General features: G+C 37.4%; 1 protein-coding gene across 1 annotated transcript; it reads right to left on the bottom strand.

The window, feature by feature from the left end:
- Positions 1–530: 530 nt before the first annotated feature.
- On the bottom strand, positions 531–23,621 carry frmd6 (FERM domain containing 6). Its single transcript, XM_053501722.1, has 14 exons — positions 23,495–23,621; positions 9,581–9,861; positions 8,320–8,410; positions 8,134–8,213; positions 7,871–7,947; positions 7,534–7,720; positions 7,242–7,397; positions 6,691–6,756; positions 6,427–6,495; positions 6,065–6,239; positions 4,811–5,119; positions 4,431–4,562; positions 3,790–3,881; positions 531–3,334 (listed from the first exon to the last, which is right to left on the bottom strand). The coding sequence occupies exons 2-14, from the start codon at positions 9,677–9,679 to the stop codon at positions 3,050–3,052; spliced, it is 1,818 nt and encodes a 605-aa protein (XP_053357697.1). The 5' UTR covers positions 9,680–9,861; positions 23,495–23,621; the 3' UTR covers positions 531–3,049.
- Between the last annotated feature and the right edge of the window lie 283 nt (positions 23,622–23,904).

Genomic DNA, 23,904 nt, shown 5'->3' with positions numbered 1-23,904 from the left:
AATGCTTTATAACTCCACTTTTGCCATCTGTCCAAGATAAAGTGGTTACTGAAAATTAATGAATAAAAAATGCTAATTGGTGCAGCTCAACTGATCCACCATCAGTGTGTAAAGCCTGAGTGTACTGTGCTTACAATCAGGCACTGATTACTTTGTTCAACATTGCACCATTGTTCAACATGGCCAGTCACTGATAATGTCTGTCTCTCAATGACCAATAGACCCACTGACTAGTTTCTAAAAGAAATAAATGAATAATCTATTATCTATTAATTTTCTGCAGATTAATTAATATATCATAAAAAGTGAGAGTATGCTGTAACTAGTCTTGTTTTATTCCAGAAATAAAAATCCATATTTTAACCTTACTGTGACTTAAATGTTAAAATAGTGAATACCTCTGTATAATCCTTGTTTACTTTAATACCTTACTATAATACTATAAAGTATTTGGGGAAAAACACAATTTCTTTGAAAGTTAATTAAGTGGCAAATAAGAAATCCATGTCCAAATCATAAAAGACTACAAATTTTCCTGCAAAGGTACCTTTATTGCGTACATTATAGGACATCAGTACCTGCAAGACACGCACCACAATTTATTACTGGAACATGAGCATCAATTAACAGGGTTTACAAAAGAAGGGTGAAAAATAATATTTTAGGGCATTTCCTTTCATAGAAAGGACTAAAATAACTGCAGGCGAACAAATTAAAAAGAGATCGGAATAAATGTGGATATTATATGGAAGGCCTGTTTCAGTCTGATGATATTTACTTGTTAATCACTATTAAGTTTAAATGTTTTGCTCCATTTATTACTACATTTATGTATTTAACTTGTAAACTGCAGTTTTAATAACTATGTAATATGACAATATATATTATCAAAAACATTTACAATATTGATTGCTGTGTTAACAACTGTTAGTTGTCAAAAATATAAAGAGGGAGACATGTATAATTACTTTTTCGTAGTGTGAAGCATTAATGAGATTAAAGGCTCACTTCATGGTACAATATCTGGGGTGGGGGGCTTTACATGGCTCTGAAGAGCTACACACATGCATGAGAAAACTTTAAAAGTGCTGATGATGACCCAAAACAGAGAAACGTTGAAAGAAATCTAGTTTCTTTTTTTTTTTTTGAGCAGACAGGTGAGAGGACAATTTAGCTTCTGTTTTTACATTATCATTTGATATTTCACAGGTTTACCTGGAATATATTTGAAAAATCTTCATTAGATATTGATACGTTATTGATTATATGTTAGTAAATAATTTCATAATGAGAATAAACACACAACACAAATACACTGGTTAAAATGGGAGAACAGGGATTTCTAATACTGACCTCCATTTGAAAGTAATACTGACAATGTCGCAAACAAACATAACCAAAAGACATGGCTCCCACTTTTATGACAACAACAGTTTAACAAATTACTTAGAAAATAAAAAGTTCCAGTTCATAAAAATGATTAAGGAGACATCAACACATACAAACATAAAGCATATGGTGTTATTGTAAATATAGACTAGCAGGAAAAGTCTGCTTGGTGGGTTTCTACTTGCCCTGCAATTTCTTGGAAAACCACAATTTGGCTTCTTAGGATTCTTCCTAATCTATAATGGCTATGAATTATGGCTAGAATTTCAGATCTGGTGATTTTTTTTTCCATTTCCATTTTGTCCCATTTTACAGCTTTGCATAATAATTGGTCAAGTGGTGATTACACACATTTTTGTGCCATGTTTGTTTTTGGAGGAGCTCACCAGTTCAGTATTCTGACATCAATATTCTGCCCCCTCGGGCTTAAAACGCAAGAAACCTGTGGTTTGGTCGTTATAGAGGATTAAGGAAGACAAATTTATGATTGCATCTGTGCAACTCACCACAACTAGGTTTGGTTAAATATTAGAGCAGGAACTTCTCAAGCATCAATAAAAGCTGTGGGACCACCCAGACAGTAACCGTCTCTGCTTTTATCCTTGGCATAGGTGTAAAAATGTATTTGGTGCACAGATGAGAGTCTTGGGAGACAACCAGTAACATGGTCTCAAACTTGCATAGTGTAACAAAGGCATAGGTGGTTCACTTCCAGCAGCCAGCACCAGAATACACATATTACATACAGAACACACACAAAACCAGACAACAGTCTAGACACATCTGCTCATAAGAAGTAAGGATTTTTCTTTTTGTGTTCTATTTTACACTAAACATAACACACACATGGAATTGTGGAGTGGTCAAGAAACATCAAAATTTGGTATCTTCTTAACTAGCTTCATTGTGTATAAGCTTTACCCAGTTCTTCTAAATGCTCCCAGAAATGCTGAGCACTTGTTTGCTTCACTAATGTTCAGACTGAAACAATTTACCCCAAACAAAAAATATGTATTAAAAATATATTTAGAAATAGATTTATAGCTTTACTATTTACATTTGTTTTAGAATCCAGATTTAAACATTGGCATTAATCAAAATACCTTTAAGATGCTGAAAAATACACATTTAGTGTGTCCAAACTTTGCCTGGAAATGTAAATATATGCTTGTACCATTTCTGTCCACTAAGTATTATGATATGGCTTGTATGTTCAGCTGCTTATTGAACACTGAAAACGGCTCATCTTTGGTTAATAGCTCATATAGTACGATCAAAAACACTCATACGTACTCGCACAAAGAAACCAATGCAACCTCACAGACTTGTACTGTCCTTCTAGTGTCATAGAGTAAAAACATAATATACACCCCAGAAAAGCCCAACACAATGAACATGAAATGGAACTTCTCATTCTGTCTGCATGCAACACACAAACACAATACACACACACATAGAGATGTTCACATTTTGCTAAAGCAGCTGAGACAGACTGCAGTTTCCCTTTCTCGTCCGAAATTCAGCAGCTTCATTACATTATGATCTTTATACTCTCTCGATCTCCCTCACTCGCACTCACACACACATACACACACAAAATATAAATGTCCTCAGTCATGTATTTCATCTTTTTTTCTTTGTTTTGATTATCCTCCCTCTTTCACACCACAAACTCAGGCACCTCCTCTGCGGTCAAGTCCAGGGAGAAGTACTTGTTGGTTCTTTTGATGGGAAAAGGGTGTTGGTCATCACAGATTCCAGCCTGCTGTTCTGCAAGTCCCTGGTAACCATTGCTAAGCTCCTCCACACAACCAAATGTATAACTATGGGCAGAGTCCTGACAAGACTCCACCCACTCTGGGGAATTCCTCTGGTATAGACGGATATCATCCAGTGACTGGCTGTGTCGGTCGGTGGAGTTCTGAGACTTTCTGCCCGACACCATCTGAATAATAAATACACAATAACAACGCAAATAAGAACACAGGTAAAAAGACTAAAGAGTGAGATGTCTCATTATTTTGATAGACCTTCAATAAATCCTGGAATACTTAATTGTTATGTTGGAGGGAGAAAAACATTGGTGAATGTCCACATACAGAACGTTAAATATTAAAGTTAATGGCCATGTCATTTTTATGTAAAATTTAAATGGTTCCCAAAAGAGCATTGTTCATTTTACATCTAGAAGAAGCAATTGTATTAGTTCAGAACTTAAATGTTTTAGAAACTTTAAGTAAATCCTTCAAAATTTATTGAAGATCACAAACATTTATATGATTTAATACAGAAATGACAATTACAGTACAATATTTGAACCATAACTCCAACAAAATGAAAAAAAGAGCCCTTGTGATATGATTAGGAGATGAGGTATTGTGGTGTACGTGCGAATTTGACCTGAGGGAGTGATTCAATGCTTTGGCCTTTCATCTTCACCACGGTCTCAGATGAACTCGAAGTTGATGAGCTTACTTCCTTCACAACTAAGCCTGTGTGCACATCAATACCATTATCATTATTAATTATTACTTTGATCTTTTGCTGTTATATAAAATGTTTCAAAATAGCAGACTTGACATTCAAATTAGCAGACTTGGCATTGTTGCCTAATAGCTAAAAAAAAAAAAAAAAAAGGGCCTACCACCCAAACATCAGGGTACAGGTGTTTACTATGTCACATAACCTCATAACAAGAAGCTGGAATTTTTTCAAATTTAAAACTAGTCAAAACTAGGATGATTATACCACATGTGCTTATGTGAATACAGAATTTGGTGATTTTTTGCCACCTTTTTACCTGATTAAGATTACAATAAAAGCCAAATAGCTCTATAGGCACTTATGTGTTTTAGGCACCAAAATTTTAAGTAGCATCTTTGCCCAAAATTACAATGTATTTTTAAAACAATGATATTGAGTGGACTGCCAGCACAACATAAAACCTCACACAAGCATCATTTAAATTAAAAGTCTGTTTCATATTTTATCACAATTCCTTTTTTGTTGTAAATCAGAAATATGCATGTGTGTATTATTACCTGAATAGCCGTTGCTTTGTGCAGATGTTAGCATGTCCTCAGTGATGTGAATGCAGAGGTCTTGACTGAGCTCCAATGCTAAATCAGTGAGTTCTTCATAGTCTTTAGGGTCATCGACCAACATCTCAATCTCTGTAGAAGCACAAACGGTAAACACACATCATTAAACCAACCGTGCAGATTACGCAGCTGTGGTTTTTCACATTTAGTGGTGTACCACTGTGCTAAGGCTTAGATGCCAGCTAGCCCACACTCATATTTCATTTTTACCAAGCACTATTCCAAGAATTAACTGATTATATTTTTAAATAGACAGCTGGACAAAGCTATAGGCTTATAATAGCAATAAAAACGGAATTCTGTGGGTGTGCGACTCATACCATCATCATCCAGGCCTCGCTCCTTGCCGCTGCTCTCAATGCCGGATGTGTGTGTGCTGGCATGGCTGGTGTTAGAGGAGGAGTGCGAGCGGAGTGGCCGATGTGGTGTGTGCGCTGGGGTACGAAAGCTGTCGGTTTCTATGCCCGACGTGTGTGAGCTGCTGTGGCTGGTTGTGGAGTGACGAGAAAAACGTTTTTGCCGTGAAACACTGCCCATGCTGCTGCCGCTTGCACGAGATCGCTGCTCTAGGTGATCCATGTCCAACTCCAGTGCATCACTTATATATGACTCCCGATACTGCTTCTTCTCTACAAGACATACACACATCGTATGATTTTTAAAATTAAGAAAATTAAACAGACAAAATTGAGTTTCTTTTTGTTAGGGATAATACAAGTTATTAAGTTGTATGTTTTTATGCTAAAGTTTTGTGAAATATATAGTGATAAAAATTATCTAGAAATAAGTAGGGACTTTTAAGGCTGTTTTAATGTAAACTTTTATGTTTAGCTATATATTAAACATGCACAGCAGATAATGCTTTCCTTAGAATGTTTTATTTCAGCCCCTTGTGTCACACAGCAGTTCAAAAAGATGTGGTTGCGAATCTGCTAAGAAAAGGTAACTCTCTACATTATACTAATAGACTACTAATCCAAATGCTAATTAAATCAACTTTTAATCCATGGAGCACCATCAATGGCACTGTCCCCAGTGAAAATGGAAAGTACAGCTTCCTACCTTTATGTCTTCGAGTAGAAAATGTGTCAACGAATACAGTATGACATGCATTATTATAGTTCAGCTCAATCGGATTCGACATCTTACCTTAAACCATTGTTCACTTTGATCTGACATTTAGTGGCTTTTTGAACTTTAATTAGTCCTTACTTATAAACAATGATTGTTAGCCTAGTTAAATTCAAGCAAAAACCCAGACATTACCAATAAAATAACTAATTAAATTAAATAAATTCAAAAACAACATGGGTAGTCTATAAACACCCTAATTAATAGTAGAGTGGTTAAAGAGTATAATGAAGTGTAATTACCATAATTACTGATCAATCAAAATAATTTTATGCTAAACATAAATTCAAAATTTAATCAAGTTTTATGTGTTGTGGTGTTTTTATTTATACAATTTATAGTTTTTTTACCACCACAGTATTGCCTTAGGTGCATCTATCTTGGTATCGTAAACCAAATTAGGTGTTGTAAAATCATCAACACGTGCACAAAAGCAGAAGTACCTTCATTCTCCTCCAGGCGTCGGACTTGCTTAAGCACAGGCTGAAGGTTCATGTATAGGCGGTGGCTGTTGCTAAGCAACTGCAGGAGATGGCGGGAACGCAGAGGGCAGCCAGTATAGTAGGTGAGCTTTCTGGCAGATGGCAAGCCGTCGGGCAAGATCTCAAACCTCTTCCCCTGAGAGGAAAAACAGCACGCATCAAGAGAGGCCAACGCCTTTAAAGCAATTTTCTATGGGTGTATAAATGTTAAATAAATAAATACATTAATAAATAAATGAATGAATAAATAAAACGCTGAAATGTTCAATAAATGGCATGTCAAATTAAGAAACATTCTGTTTTGCTATTATTATAGTACTGACCACAAATACAAGTTTGCCCACGTTGGTCCAGGGAAAATCATATAGAAGCTGCCGGACACTGCCTACATTCTAAAGAACAACAAAAGGATCAATCCATCAGTAGTAACATCTTTACAGAAATGTTAAAGACCTTTATTGATAATGAGCACTAATTAATGCTTCAATATAACAACAAGGGCTAATAATATTTAAGGTGAGAAATTATGGCTTTTATATCCATCACATTGCAGGGGTCATAGACACAGTAAAACATAATACACACACCTGAAAGATCTGGATGCCACGTAGAGTTAGCCCCAGGGTTAAAGATGCATCCACTTCTTTTTTATCCTGAAAGAGAGTTTTTTTCCAGCAGGTTATTGACTTTTCTTTGGATTTTACCACACTTTCTCTCAATTTTAATAACCAATTGCCAATTCCCATCTACTAGCTAGCTTTTCTCATCACAGGGCTTTAAGCAGTGAGGTTAAATTCTAGCAAATCTTTCTTCCGAGACACAAAGTGAGTCACTGCATCATTGTAGAAAAGCACTAATTTCCTTATTCCACATACTTGAGCTCCCAGCTACCCACAGTTGGTTAGGGCTGCTCTAATTGATATGGGAGAAAATAACACCATTTCACCCATCCAGATTGCATGGTAGAGTATGTGGTGCTCTCCTGGACTCCAGGCCATAAATAACTTGAGATTGTCAGAATTCCAACTCAGGGTTTTTCAACAATATAGGCGATGCTTTTATTTGGCTATCCCTTTAAGTTTTTTTACCCTTTAACTTACAAATATGTACATGCACACATTAATGCACCCTCCCTGACCTTATAGAGGCGGTAGTAGTGGACAGTGACATCGTCCAGAAGTGCTGCTTGTTTGATGTATTTCAACTGAGCCTCCGATGCTGTAAGAGCAAACTGCTCTTTATGCATGTTGGGAATATGTCGCAGAATATAGTCTCTCCCCCTCTTTGTGATCACCTGGAGAAAAGACAAAAGAGATGGTTTGATAAACAGATACTGTAGATGGAGCAAAGACAGAGAAAACGTATCTTAATTTGTCCACATCATGCAGTGCTAAACCATCATCAGGGTGCAGGAAGGGTACAGTGCTCACCCAGGAAGGAAAGTAGGACTCTGGCTGGAAGTAGGAGCTAAAGTGTTTGTTTCGTTTGTAGTTTCCTAGGTCAGCCTGAAGAGCAAATGCAGCTAGCAAAAAATAGGCCTCCTCCCGCTGGACACATTGGGACTGCAGCACTTGCTTCCTTAAATGCCAGTAATAATAATACCGTGCCATGCGATCGCTGAGGAAAATAGAAGATAAATCTTAGACGGTGTGATGCGTGCATTTCTAAACATAAATAAATCAACATATTTCTAAATAAACTACTGTAATTTTACTGTAACATTTTCAGATATGTAAAGCACATTTGTGTAAATATGTAAAAATATACCTGATAAGTCTTCCATTCTCCACATAGTACTGAGCTCTGAAGTGCACAATCATTGGCGGACCAAATTGATCAATTCCCTATATTTAACATACATTAACATAAATCAGAGTTTACACAATATTCATAATTGAAGGTACTTTCCCTAAAGTGATTATAGCTAATTAAACAGTTAATATGCATCCATATGCATTTTGCTAAATTGACTCCTGAACATAGCTTTAGGGCACATGTGATTGTAACAAAAGTGTGGTGCTGTTTCTTACCTTGCTGGCTTCGCGCTTCCACTCCTTTGGACAGTATTTGGACAGCTTCTGTCCTAGTTCCATATAGATGTGCTCATTATCTGAAGGAAAATAAGGGCTCATATGTTACATACATTTTAAACTTACCCACACAGACAGATTAAATCAAATGTCACAGAGAAGTGCTTAAGCGTGTGAAAGTCTTACTTTGAACAACACTGAGGCCGAATAGGTGACAATCCTTCAGGCGGAGCAGATCACAAACCTGCTCCAATAATTCCTGACACAAAGTCTTTACCTGAAAGTGAGAAGAAATAATCCTTTACTTGACACAGGACAATATATCTTAGCCTATGCTATTGATAGTTTACACCCACACGGAAGGTAAAAGCTTTGTGTTAGGGCTGTCCAGACACTGTTTGACTATGATTTTGTTCATCAAACAGAGACCTAGGATAGACCTGTTCTGATTTAACATACTGTGTATATATATAAATATTCCTCATTACTCTTACAGTATTAGGCAGATGACCTTATGGTCATAAGGGCCCAATGGGGCAACATGGTGGTGCTGGGGTTGAACCTGGGACCTTCCAGACCCTACCCCAAATGACTTAACCACTGAACTACCGCTAGTAATATAATGTGACTGACTATCTGAGAATTCAATTAACTTAATGAATACTGAGATTTTTAAATTAACCAGTGATCTAGCAATAGGGGAATCACTGATTCAATACTAGGTATCTGGTATCTGAGATAATACAGTCTGGATTCACTGAAGTATTCGATAAACTTCAGACACACGTTGTGTTAAAGCTCTTCACCATCACACCTGTAACTTATTCTATAATGTAGCACATCTGATGGTCTGCTATTAAAGGCAACAGCATACATAAAACAAAATCACTTTAAAGCAAAAAAAAAAAAAAAGTTCTTTGACCTGTGTGTGAATTCCTAAACCCGTCTTTTGTGCCGAGACCTGCCCTGTCTGCATTTAAGCCAAATAATATACACCTCCAATACTGTAGCTGCAATCTCTGTTTGATGCTATGGTATTGCTTTGGCTCACGGTGCTTTCAACAGGGAAAGTTCTGTCCTGCCGAAAGCACTGTGCTTTATGTGGTTTTACTATTTTGTTTAGTTCTTTTGTCATTTAAATTGAAAGGTTGCATTAAGAGATGGTAAACATCGAGCAAAACTCAGAGCTTTGACACTGGCATAAAGAAAAAAGCCGTGATATCATTTTGTAAGTCAATATATTTCAATAAAATCATAAGACCTGAACACTTTGTCAATTTATATAATAAATGTATATAATCAAATGTTCGGGTTGAAATTCCACTGGAAACTGAAATTTGTAATCATACCAGATGAACATGAGGAAAACAGGAATATTCCAGCAGGAATCATCAGGAAGTGGCTAATCATTCTATGAGTGAGAGCTCAGGAATTGTGGTTAACTTACACTGACAATGACGTTGAGTGTTTCATCGTTTGGGAGAAACACACACACACAACGGCGATCCTGCATGGTCTTGTTGTTGTGGAACGTCAATTTGCTCATGTTTTTTGTCTGGCTTCCTCCTGGAAACTCTGCCCCTTAGTGGAGCTCCGCCCCCCAAGAGCGCCCTCACACTTGCGCTCTCACTGTACGAAGTTCTGGTAAATTCACATATGCATGGACAGACAGTCTTTCTCTCTTTCTCTCACACACATATATACACTCGAACGCTTCACGTCCAGTCCCTAGGGAAAGAGAGAGAGAGGCAAAAGAGTTAATCAAGTAAAGAGACTTTCATTTGTTTAAACGCAGTCCAAAATATTGTTGTTACAAACATCACAGTCACTTTTTGTCCCGCTGCTCTGATCTCATCAACAAAGAATGTTTTGCTTGCTAGGGACAATCTGAACATCTGCTTTGCCAGACACCAACTTCAATGACATGTAAGAGACAGCTTCGTATCCATGTACACAAAAAAAGATCTGCAAGTTCCATGTTATTTAATTGAGTGCAGATGGCTTTCTTGGAAAAGAAATCACACTCCATGAAAGAAAAATTGTGAAAGAGAGACTGAGAGAAAGAGGGGCAGCAGTTCTGAAATGGACTAAGCCTGAGTCACTTCCTAATATTCAGCCATTCTGACAACGTGGCAAAAAAAAAAAAAAAAAAAAAAAACACACACAGAGGGTCCTTTTACTTCTCACCATTTAGCTGCAATAAGAAAATTACGCAAAGACATTCTTACAAGTTGATGGCATCTGTGTGAGACCATGGCTAGGATGTTTTACTTGTGAAAGTAGGTTTGAATAATGTAATGAAATGGCAGACAGTGTCTTGGGCAAAGTGACGTATTGTCAAAGTTATGAGTGACGGTCAACAAAACAAAAATGGCAAAATAAGTGATGGAGGAAGAGAAAAACAACTGAGATGGGTGTCACATTGGGTTAAGCCGCACACAAGAAAGTAAGGGAAAGAGTGAATGAGAGAGAGAACTGCTGCAGTCAGGAGAATTTCAACCCAACATCTGCTTCTCATTCCAACAATGTGTGCCTTTGATTCGGAACTCACAACATGCACATACAAATACGTACTGTATCTTCACAAGACTGTGCAAGTTTACATCAACATGCAAAACAATTACATTACCTGTGTTTTATCCTAAACAGCGTTGCTCAGACAGCATGTACAGACACAGTTACAGTTCTTCACTTCTCTCTATTCATGCAATACACGTTCACACTTTTAAGGTTGCTGACAAACTAAGCCAACTGCTACCTGTACTTTTTGCTGTGTCTTGCTTTGCATTTTTGGCATTAGTCAGCTATGTTGCTTACATCTGTTACAAGCCCCACCTCGTTCCATAATGTTTTTAGAACAGGTTAACAACAACGAAAACACCAATCAATGCATAATTTCTTTGTTTACAAATATAGTACATCATCTAAGTCTTCAGTGAATACAGTGCAAGAGGATGAGGAAGGTTGTATGCTAAAATTTATTTCAACATAAATGTTTTATTTATTTCAACAACAAAAGACTTTTGGCTGCTAATTTCTGATCATGTCTAGTTAAAAAAGAAGAAGTAATAAGATGTATTTATTACAAAAAAATAATTGTCAAAGCAACCAATTATTTCACGATCGAAGGAGTTAGAACAATATTTAAGAAAAAAGAAAAAGAAAAAAAGATAAAAGCTTCATAAGAAAAAATACCAAATAATACATTCATAATAAACTCCCAAGTATGTAAGAACTAAATTCCTCCTAACATGTTTTTTTTTATAAACTATAAACAAAACTGTCATTAATTTCACTGCTATTAGAGACACAAGAACACCTTAATATGTTGAGGTGAAGTGTCTTTTGTATCTTTGCTTTTTTGACAACTCAGTCATGGCGCTGCATGAGACCGAGGTTAAATGTAAAGCCCGCCCACTCAGAATATGTGTTAAATTAGCTCTCTCTCTCTCACTTGCTCATTTGCTCACGAAACAATTCTTATTCCCATGATATTATATATGACTTGTGAGCATCAGGGAGCAGATATCAATATGCGGGATGTCTGTATTAGCAATATTAAAAATTTAATGACTAAAGTTTTCATTAGACGTTTATTACCCTGCATGGTAATGATGTTCACATTCTTTCGCTGTAAACTGATCTGTCCAGTTCATTATTCACCAAAAAATTAGCATGTTTTAGACAAAGACACCTGAAGAACACAAATTATTATTTCCCCATGAGACAAATGGGATCGGATAAAAACAATATTTATTATTTAATAGCTTTATTTATTTTCTTCAGGTGCACACAGGTTACAGATCCTACCCTCATGATGTAAGGTACAAATACACCCTGGATAAGATACTGTGCACACTAAATTATGTATTAAACCCCATATTCCATGTTTTTGTAAGGTGGAAGCAAACTAAGGGGCATGGATCCAGCTAAACTTGCAAAACTTCACATAGACAGTATCCCAAGCTCCAAATCAAACAAGGGACAATGGAACTTAAAGTGGCAAAGCTAAATGATGTGCCACCATACTGGCAGCCTTATTTAGGGAGCATGATTGAATTGCATTTCTTTCTTTTGTATGAACAAAAGAACAGCAAAAAATGAACTATAAAAATGATAACACTATAAAAATAAACCAATAGCCGCGTTCCTTTGTCTTACATAAACAACAACAAATTTTGTTACACTACCTAAAATAGTATAATGGATGCTTAATTAAATGCTATTGTCAAAATAAACTCAGCAGTGAGAGTTTATGTACAAGGACATTTCACTAACTTACTCATCGCCTATACCACTTTATCCTGTGTACAGGGTCACGGGGGGATGGAGCATATCCCAGGAGACTGAGGGCACAAGGCGGGATACACCCTAAATGGGGTGTCAATCCAATGCAGACAAGGACATAAATACAATACAAATTGGCTAAAGCTGAACAAAACTAAAGTATGTTGCCAGACAGATCAGTAACATTCTGTTGATTCTCACAAACACTCTGACTACTGACGATCTCTGATACTCCTTCATAAGCAGCTTAATAAATTGCAGATATTCCGGGTGCGTTCTAGTAATGGAAATTCCAGATTTCGTTTAGTGAGTCAGAGAAGTTGGTTAAACTCACAAGTAAGAGCTGGCTCTTCCAACTACCAAATGTTGACCGTATTCTGACAGCTTCCACTACTGTCTGATTAACACAATAGCATCACATACATTTTGCAAGCATTCGATCATCAAGAATATTGTTCCTGCAGTGTCTGAACAATCTAAAAAAAAAAAAAAAAAAAAAAAAAAAGACACCCATATCTTCATTCTGATAACCGTCAACCTCACCAGTGCCCTACACGTTATGACAACCAGCAGTGCAGATAGACACTCAGTCACATAAAAATGAGAATCAAATACATGTTTTTAATATTCTCACTAGAAATAGCATTTAAATCATGATGCTGTGCCATCGCTACATCGATTCACTGGATACCTTTCAATTATGGTTCTATGGTTTATCTGATTAACAGCACCGAATAATCATGAATAGAGGATACTGAAGCATCTTAATGTTCCTTCATTCCTATATTACTTTATTTCCTTTATAAACTTTACTTTATCAGACAAAGCACATTTCCATATAACCATCACTTTGGCTTAGCCTACATGTTTTTGTAGTATATAAATTCTGAATGGAAACATTTATTTTACCCAAAATAAGGGTTAGCTGCTAGAAAGCTGTCCTGTTGCTTGATAGACTTCTAGGACAGGGCTAGAAATAATAAATCCGAACACAACTTCTATCTTGGATGCTATACTATATTGGTTACACTATGAGATCATGCCTACCACAGTCTGCAAAACTGAAGATGGGTACCAAAAATCATTGCACTAGAGCTGTGAATCATAGGTGGACTTAAAAAAAAAAAAAATGTTTTTTAAACATTTAGAATTTTTATTCAGTTTGATTCAAAAGCACTAATGTTTTTTGTCTGATTTATTGTACATATATATATATATATATATATATATATATATATATATATATATATATTTTTTTTTTTTTTTTATTATTATTATTATTTATTCATTTATTTTTTACGGTTTTAAAGTATCAGAAACTACTAAACATTTCTAATATGGATGGAAATTCTCTGTAAATGGATGGAAAACTATCTCATAAAATTTTTTTCTTCCAATCTGCTGTGCCACACTCCAGTCTGGTAGGTGGCAGCATTGCCCTGGCCACCTATAAATGTAAATGTAGAAGAAGAAGCAACGCGCTCACAAAACTCAGGAGAATTTTACATTTGAACGTTTACCTAAATAGTTAAAAAAGTATGAATTGAAAACTGACCCATTCATTCAATTAACCGAATCACAATCAGAATTAAAATGCAGAATCAACTAGATCGTAGAGCGTAAATTGCACCATACAGTTTGCTGCACGAAAAAGTTCCACTTGTACAGTGGAAACAGGCTCTTAATGCCAAGCAGCTGACACACAACTTGGTTATGTAAGCAATCTACAGACCTGTGGTTCACTAGGTTTTCTTCCACCTCATACTGGCCTCATTCATCCCATCTTTTCTTCAGTTGCTCTATGGCCCAAGTGATTCCAGCACTGACACAAATTTCTAGGCTATGCTATGCTTTTTGCCCTTTTCACAAACATCAATGATAGTATCAAAGTCAGGTATAGTCATTAAGCTTTAAGAATTGTTCTAGGCATTGAGCAGATTAAAAAACTAATTATTAAACTATCAGAACTATGAGTTTTCTTTAACACTCAGGGATCTTACAAGTTTTACTTTAGTTTGAGAGCATATTTTTGTATCCACAAATAATATTCAAATTTAAATTTATCACACCACCACAACACTGTTTGCAAAAGATAGATAATCAGCCATAATATTAAAACCTTTAAAAAATGAGCCCAATGGCCTCCGAGTGGCGCAGTGGTAAAGAGCTCGCCCTATCATCCGGAGATCGGTGGTTTGAACCCCGGGTGTTGCTGTTTTCCTCTCACAGCCGGAGACACAGAGAGAGCTGATTGGCCGAGCTCTCTCAGGGGGGAGGGATGAGAGGTACTCGTGCTCCCACATTATTCACGGCTCTACAGCCAATCAGGGGCGTCTGTGAGCTCTCGCACACGGAAGGAGTGGCTAGCGCTTTCCTCTGAGTGTGTTACTCCGCCCCTAATGATGCATGAGCAAGCATTTCAAAAAGATGCGGCCGGCTGACATCACACGGTTCGGAGGAAACACATAATAGTCTTTGGCCCTCCCGGCTGAGTGGTAGTAGTAGCCTTAATGTGGGAGCCCCCTAGTGACGGGGAGGAATTGGCTACGACTAAATTAGGGGACAAAATTTGGGGGTTTGGGGGTTGGGGGGAGGGGGGGTTGGGGGGATTCAGTTATAAGAGGAACAGAGGAACCTTGGATTACGCGCATAATTCGTTCTGGAAGCGGGCTTGTATTTCAAAACACAATGGAAACACAAATTATTCGTTTCACAGCCCCCCAAAAAATAAATACATAAAAATAATTCACACAAAATATAAAGTACAAATAAAACAACTGAACCTTTAAAAACTTTTCCTTAAAAAAAGTAAATACCGACAGTTAAGTGTTTCCGTTTGTGCGCGTGGTAGCTGTTTATGCGTGTGTGTCTGTGTGAAGCTAAAGTAAGGAGCCTCTCCCCCTCTCCCCCTTCTTGTCTTACACAGTCTCACACACGAAGCACTGTTTTATCGGAAAAATAAACAAGAAATCTTTCTAATCACACTTGATTGAGTGACACACTGTCTCATTGAGTGGGAGACGATTACCCACAATTCTGCAGCACAAGAAAAAGAAAAACCGTTGGCTCAGTTGTTATCATGTGACACTCGGCGTCAAAACGAGAAGCGCATGTGTGATACATGATATTCAATACTCGTAAACCAAGACTTACTCATTTTCCAAGTAAAAATTCATTAAAAATCTTTGCTCGTCTAGCGGAACACTCGCAAACCGCGTTACTTAAAACCAAAGGAGGTTTCACTATCGTTTTTATAATTCTGACATTTATTGAGATAAACCAGTATATCGAACAGTGACCAAAAGTTTTCAGTTTGATTGGTCATGACTGGTGAAGTCTCAAACCCACTCATTACACAAGTCTTAAAACACCGCAAGGACTAATAAGTCAAAAATCGCGTGCATTGGAAGCCCTGCATGGCCGTGTTAAAAGCTGCATGCACCCGCGTGCTAGCAGCCACTCAACCTGCATGCTCACTGTCAAGCTGAGTTTTTGGACTTTGGAGGCATTTGAGGAGGTAAAACGTCAGAGTTTCTTTATAATCCTACAAGTAATGCACTCTGAACTATTTACACATTTTAGTAGGGATGGTTGGAGTGATTTATTCGCCAAGTTTGTTTAGAAATAATAACTTTGGTGCTCGTCATAGATACAAACTGTTAAATAAAAATTAAGCTTCATTGGCGTAATGTAAAAAAAATGAAAGATTTAATTTGAAGTTAAATGTTAAACGTTATTCTCTTGTATTTAAAGTTAGTTTGTATTGCTTAAATGCTGCCCTTTGCTTTTAAATGAGAAAATAATGTTATAAGAAACAGGCCACATTTAATTATGAAACTTTAAATGTTTAAATTAATTGTGAATTGGGATATATATAAAATTGTTATCCTTAGAGAATCACAATTTTAATAAAATCGGCAACTAGGTCTTGTGATAATATCGTATCGGGAGGTGAATGGTAAGTCCCATCTTTAGTTTTAAATTAACTCTGATCCCTTAAGGCATGACTCCACAAGACCTCTGTCTTGTGTTATCTGGCTCCCTTAAATTCTTTGCCTGCTAAGCCCCATGCACAATAAGGTGTTATGTACCAATATTAACTTTTTTAGCAATGTGTGATTCAGCAGCTTTTTTGTGCTATGGAACTAAACAGGCTAGCCTTTGGTCCATACAGGCATGGATGATTTTTAGAGCCCCTGAACCTGTCACAAGTTTGCTTGTATAGAAATCACAGTTAGTGTTAATGGCTGATTGGTGTATACAGTATATGCTGTATAAAATATGGGTAGCCACCTGCCTTTTTTTTTTTTTTTTTTTGAACATCTTGTAAACATAAAAAAAGATTTGTTAGCATTAAGAATGTAGCTCCAGGTTTGTTTCAATGACATGTAAAGTGAGCTTTCTTTTCTGACCCGAAGTTGAATGGAAACAAGCAAACAGCCTGGGAATTTGCTTTCGACTTCTATGTACATGTATCCAAAATAATATAAATAAATACATAGTTCAAGTTGTGATTTTATCAATAAGCTCTTGTGCTCCCAATATTAACATCAGATCTAACAAAATTATTGTGCTGTATGCAATATGTGGGCCACAGAATAATCCCATGGGAGGCAAGTTTTTTGAAAAGAGGCCTGGCTAGTTAGAAACTTGAATGTATTAAAGGACCATCAATGTAAACTGCAGGATTTTTTTTTTTAACCGTGCATACCTAGTTACACTATGTCCCTAATTACTTGCTTGCTTAATGTTGCTCTTCCGAGTATTAAAATCACCAGCACTTGATTTAGACCAGAAAATTATTATGCAATTTTTCTTTTATATTTTGCTAAATCTACTAAAAAAGCTTTTCTTCTTTTCACATAAAATCTCTGCAGCACCTTTCCCACACTCTCTAAATTACAGTAAATAAAAAAATAGATAAATCCAAGCAAAACTGGCTGGCCCATATGGAGAGAAATGGAGAGGCCCACTGGGAACAATTCCGAACTTCCCGATGGCTTATCACCCCCCCCCAAAAAAGCCATCGATTCCAAATTGTGATATTTCTCCAAAAATAACATTTAACTGTTTCCAAAGAAAATATTAAAACATTCACACTATTCAGCTTTAAAACTCCAGCCTTAAGCTGCTTTGCTGATGAAATGACTTCACTCTCAAACTCCCTTGTTGGTTTCTCAAGTAAGGATCAACAGCTTTTGAACTTTTGATTGCAGCGGAAGAGTGAGCAATTTGATACCAGGACAGCTTCTGTGTTCATATAAAGAACTATCAAGAAATGTGCCAATCTGACATTGATCAATATTTGGCACTTGCACTAAACATTCTTAAAACTTGCTTGTTATAAAATCTTCCATTTCTAATAAGCTGAACTTGCTTGGTGCCTTTTGGTTTGGTGAATGTACTGTAAATAAGACAGTATATGGAGTAAGACTGGAGCCAACACTCTATTCTAGCAGAATCCATTTCGTCTAGTTTCTGAAGTTCTTTCTGTTATTGAGGTTTTACCTTTTCCTAATATTAATTCTATAGGCAGTATGATGGCGTAGTGGTGAGCAACGTGGCCTCACACCTCCAGGGTCGAGAGTTCAATTCCCACCTTGAAGCTTGCATGTTTTCCCCCATGCTTAGTAGGTTTTCTCCAGTTTCCTCCTACAGTCCAAAGACATGCAGGGTAAGCTAATTGGCATTTCCAAAATGGCTCTAATGTGTGAGTGAGAGTGTGAGTATGTGTCGTCCAGGATGTACCCAGCCTAGTCCCCCGAGTCCCCTGGGATAGTCTCCAGGCCTCCAGAGACCCAGTACAGGATATGTGGTATGAAGAATAAGTGAGTAAGTAAGAAATATTCATTCTGCTTCTTGCATGTCTTAAATTTTTCAGGTTTATATTTTACTGATTGTATATTCTCTGATGGCTAAACTTCACTCTACATTACAACTATCCAATCTGTCAAAGGCTCTCCATCGTAGATGTGCATCTTCTTCATCATATTAGAAAATCAGGCTAAAGATTTTGGTTGGGCATCCTGTTAAGGGTGTTTTTGAACTCGCAGGATAGTCTTCAGATCCAACACACACCTAACCAGAATGAAGCAAATACTAAATAGAAATGGAAACAAAGCAAGTATTAAACTGATTAAGCATGCAGTGGTTTTCTGCATTGGGACTTTGCTCGCTCATATTATAATGCCCTTAATCTTGTATTCAATATCACATCAGTGGACAAGCCTTGCTGATCTTTATTCCATATTGGGTTTTTTGAAGAATACAGACTGACAAATACTTCTGATGTTTATGTCTTGGCTCTGACAGAAGCTAAGGAATCACAAGTTGAAACTTATGACTGACTCATATTGGCTGAAATGTAAATTTAGACAAATTTGGTGAACAACCACCTTGAAACAGGCAGTTTAACGTTGGTCAGCACATTAATTAAATATTGTATAGGTTAACATGGTTTTAATAAAACACAACTTACAGCTGACGACTTTATATCAACTCCTTGCTTAAGAATCTATCAATGAACACATTTACTCACTGCATATCTACAGTATGTACACCCACATTACTGATTCCTCAGTCTGTAGTTTAAATACTGTCATCATTGTTAACTTTATTACTTCGATATCCTTTGTTAGAAGCCAACCTAAATTATGTCACAGAAAATACACAGAGAACACAACGAGAAACCAGTGCTACAGATGAGCCTGCGTATTTGGGACATTTTAGTTACAGCTTCTCCCTGCTCTTCTACTAACAATAAAGCAGCCAAGTATGAACATGTGACTTAATACCAAGACATCTGGCAACCATGTGGATCAGAGAGGGAGAGGTTAGGAGAAAAAAACAGGGGGAGGAAAGAATGGAAAAAAAAAACGTGCGAGTCGAATTAACATGTTCCAACTCGCTTAGATAAAACGAGCAAGCCATAGATGACACCCTGTGGTTCCCGTCCTAAGCAGCCAAGGAGACTCCCCCTCGACCAAACACATTCTTACACACACACACACACACACACACAATGTAAACAAACACCATTTTGGTGATTTCCTCTATAATACATATATAATCAACCTTAAAAGATACAAAACTAAATGTCCTGGAATGTAAAACAGACCAGTTTCAAGCAGCACATTTTTGCTTCTGGTAAATTACACCCTGATACAGCTATTAGCCTTTAAATATCACCAAAAGGCATATACAGGACATACATATGTATTTGCAAAATCTAATTATCAGACAGTGAACGTTATGTAATTTGTAGAAAAACAAACTTCAATCCAGTTATTGGGGTTGGGTCAGGATACACACAATACTCCAAGAAAAGGATTGTTTCTACATTGTATTATGGCCCATCCCAAGTTACTGTTAAACAGTAGATATTCAAGCAACTATACTAAATGATTGCCAGTACACTACACTTTTGTTGTGAGATTTGCTGATCACTATAGCTTTCTAAATATCTGGCTTATTTGTACTCTATACAGTGATCTGCCATAACATTAAAATGGAAAACATTAATCCCAATATTATGTGGGTTCCCACTGTGCCACTGTGGCAACTCTGGCCCCTTGGGGCACGACTCGACAAGACCTCTGGGGGTGTGCTGTGGTGTCTGGTACTGGAATGTTAGTGGCCGATCCTCTGAGTGCTGTGGGTTGTGTGGTGGGGTCTCCCTGGATCAGACTTGTTTGTCTGGCGCATTTCATGGACGCTCAGTTGGACTGAGACCTGGGGAATTTGGAGGTCTTTAACTCTTTTCCTGCTAAGCTTTATACACGGCAGGCTGTGATACCTTGAGTGTTCTGATGTCTTTCTATCGTGTCCATCGTGCTATACTGGCTTTTCTGTGGGATCGGACCCTCTTTGGTCCCCACCGGCATAGATGAGCCTTGTGTGCCCATGATCCTGTGACCAGTTTACTGGTATATAACCAATAATTGACGTTATTTAGTTCACCCTTGCGTGGTGTTAGTGTTGTGGTTGACCAATGTGTATTTGTAATATTTTCTTAGGGGTTTTTATTTAGTTTAACATGTTAACCACTCTGAAGCTATGAAGTTGTTTCTCTTGTCTTGCAGCAGGATAACAGGATGGTAGTAACAGCCATACCTTCCTTTTTTTGTTGAGCGTACATAAGATTTCCTGTTTGGCTTTCAGTTCAGACACACTACACATGCAATTAGCAACAACAAATGAGGCAACTTAAACACCAGTCTTAAAACCACTATCCAAAGCAACTCTCTTAACCAAGCACACAGCAAGAGTTTACTTGTTACAGTCAAATGTTAGACTTAATTCAAAACAGGTGACTCTGGATAACTGAAATACAAAAGGGGATTTTTGCAGGGATAGCATTAAACTGCACTTGGGGGGGTTAGCATTTCTAACTGCTCTACTTAGAAATAATCACTGGATGAAGGAAATCCTGGCATAAGAATAAATATCATGTTTTTACCCTTTGGTTTTGTTTTTATTTGCCACAGGGCTTCATCTTCAAGAAGGAAGGAGTCCAGGAAATATTGGCAATCAATGGGTTAAACGGCATCATTTAGCCGTTGATATAAACTGTTTTTTTTATAATTCTGATAAACAATGTCAGTGAACACAGTAAGCATTAGGTTCATATTACACCTTGCAAAAAAAGTTAATTGTGTAATGTGCTTAGTACTGAGGCTGCTCAGTTTATAGCTTTAGTGTAATATACGTGCCATATATATTCATTTTTATTGCTATTTAGGTAAACCGTATGATACTATAAATACAGTTACACTGCCATACAAAGATTAATCATTTTAAAAGACAATGATAATTCTTACGGACAACCATAAAACCACTAAAAGGATTATAACTTTTAAACATACATATATTTACATAGTTAACTGAAACATCTAGAAAATCACAGTGAATCACAGCACAGTGCCACATTCTGAAACACCAGTCACAAAACAGTTTGTTATGCTCCATTTGAGCTTAACACAGTCTGTGTTGGCTTAAATCCCCCCATCACCCCATACAAGGCATCTGATTGGTTCAAACCTGTATGTGTTTTCTTTCAAACACTAGTTGGCTTAAGATGTCTTATCAAATGAAACATAATTACCAAACAAATAATACACATGATGCATAAAATGTGCATACTCACACATACCCACACAAAGCATTTTTAAACACAAAAGAAGGCCTGTGCAACAAAGAAAAACATCCTGTGACTGGAAAAATGGAACAGCGAGAAAAAAGGAGGGGGGACGGGGACTGACCCGCTTCCTGCATGCTTTCTTACACAGGTGGATATCACAGTATGCACCCACACACATACAGGCAATCTAGCATTACTGGAACTTTTACACAGTATAACAGATATGGTATTCCAGCATCTCTTGAGGCAAAGTATGACACCACATCTACTTGACAATACAAACATACACATCATATAATTCACCTTTAGCCATGTACTGACCCGAAGTCATACCAACACCTCCCATTCACTTGTAACCTAAAATACATACAATCCACGTAGCTTCTAACACAAACATGTCAAAGAACACTATACTGACACAGCAACTTAATGCCAAGGTCAATCAGTGAGCAAGATTTCATGTTATTTCTCCTACTAGACATAACACTGCTTCTTTAGTCAATACAGTTCATCTAAAATTACATAGTATCCTCCGATGTTTTCTAAAAAGACAATACACTCAAAGTCTGTCTGATACAGAAAACAACTCTATGTGCTATAGGTAATATCACAATGTTTTCAGGCTACTCAAAACAAAATGATCACATAGCTAATAAATGACATATCAAACTCAATCAGCACTAACTCTATCAAGGTGCAATGGAAAAATTCATTACCACAAGTTGATTGCATGGTGTAAAGTTAAACTCCAGAAAAATAAGTCAAGATTTGACAGCACAGCTTAAAGGGAGGGAAAAAGCAGGAAATCGAGGATGTTGACAGGATGAGGATGTCACCGTTTCATTCTAATTAAGGTGATGATTGAACAGCTGCAAGGCCTGCTTCCAAAAAAAAAAAGGTTTTAAAAAACACCTTTTTATTGCATTCTTAAACTCGCACACATGCAAATAGCAATGTGTTTATGGTTACAACACGAAAAAGATGACCAAGATTAAAGACATACGGGCCTAGAGAGAGCAGTGTTGAGATTTGTTGTTTGTAAAGTGTTAGCGTTGGGATTTTAGAGGAAATGGTGAACATTCCTGAATCCCAAAGCTGCAATGGACGAGACACAAGCGAGAGATTAGATCTGAAGCCGCATCATGAAGTGTAAACACACAGGATGAGACGTACTGTACGGTAAAACAACATGAAAGGATTATTTTCTTTCCAGTGGTATACTTCAACATTGAAACCAGAAATAAACTTTTTTCGGCTGTGAAGTAAAGTAAATTGTGCCGTACAGGAACTTAACGTGATAATATAAATGTATCTGACTCGGCAATAAAACACTGAGCACGCAGGCGGGCGGGCGGCCCCTGGAGACCCGATTCCTGGTTTTATCCAATTATAAACGCATTGAGAGTTTTTGCTAGCGGATGTGGAGTAGAGCCGCGCAGGTGGAGAGAGCCAGCCCGACGCGTTTCACGTTTCCAATAGAAGACAGACTGGTTTTCTTAAACAGGCACAAACAATACAACTTTTGAGTGCAAGTTAAAAACCAGTGTATTCGGTTTCACGAGAAATGCCAAAGTCTGCCAACTCAAAACTCCACATTTGTGTGCGGTGACACATTTGTTTGGTTAACTGCTCCAGTCCAAACCCACTCTTGGTCTGGCGTTGAACACAGTTGGCCTTTGGTTTGTTACTGCATGAAGATGCTCAAACTAACTCATCTCAAGAGTTTACCCTTACAACAAAAAAAAATCCCTATTCTGTTTTAATTAACATGCACGTAGCGGAGTCTAAACATTGCCACGTTGAATGTTCAGATGTGGGGAAACAACTGTTCCAGCGTCGCTCGGGCTGCCCCCTCTTCTCCTCCTCCTCCTTCCATTACACACACTAAAAGAGCACATTATCAAAGCAAATGGTAAAATCGGTATTAAAACTCACCTTTTTCTGTTAAGGTGGACCAACCAATTCCGTGACCGTGATTTATCCGATATAATCCCAAACACGCTCTTTCCTTCTTTCCATAGAACAGTAACGCATCAGGGTGAGGACGGGCACAGTGCGCTCTGGAGAGGTAACAAGTTACGATACATGTGGAGCTGCTGAACGGAATGTGCCAAGTCCGCAGGAAAGGGTGACAAAATATAGACTAACGAACCGGTTCAGATCTTAGAACATATTTTCGCTTGAGATGGTCAAAAAAAGTGATAGTGGGTTTTTTTTGTTTTTGCTAAGCAAACAAACAAGGCAGTACTACCATGTGTGGCACTATTTAATCCTCCCCCTAAAACAGCGCTGTGTGGTAGAGTCCACGGCTGCTTGTCATTCCATTCGTCCCGAATGGAGCAGCG

This window comes from Clarias gariepinus, chromosome 8, assembly GCF_024256425.1.
Source record: "Clarias gariepinus isolate MV-2021 ecotype Netherlands chromosome 8, CGAR_prim_01v2, whole genome shotgun sequence".
Taxonomy (NCBI): Eukaryota; Metazoa; Chordata; class Actinopteri; order Siluriformes; family Clariidae; genus Clarias; species Clarias gariepinus.
This window is presented reverse-complemented; position numbering and strand designations above follow the sequence as displayed.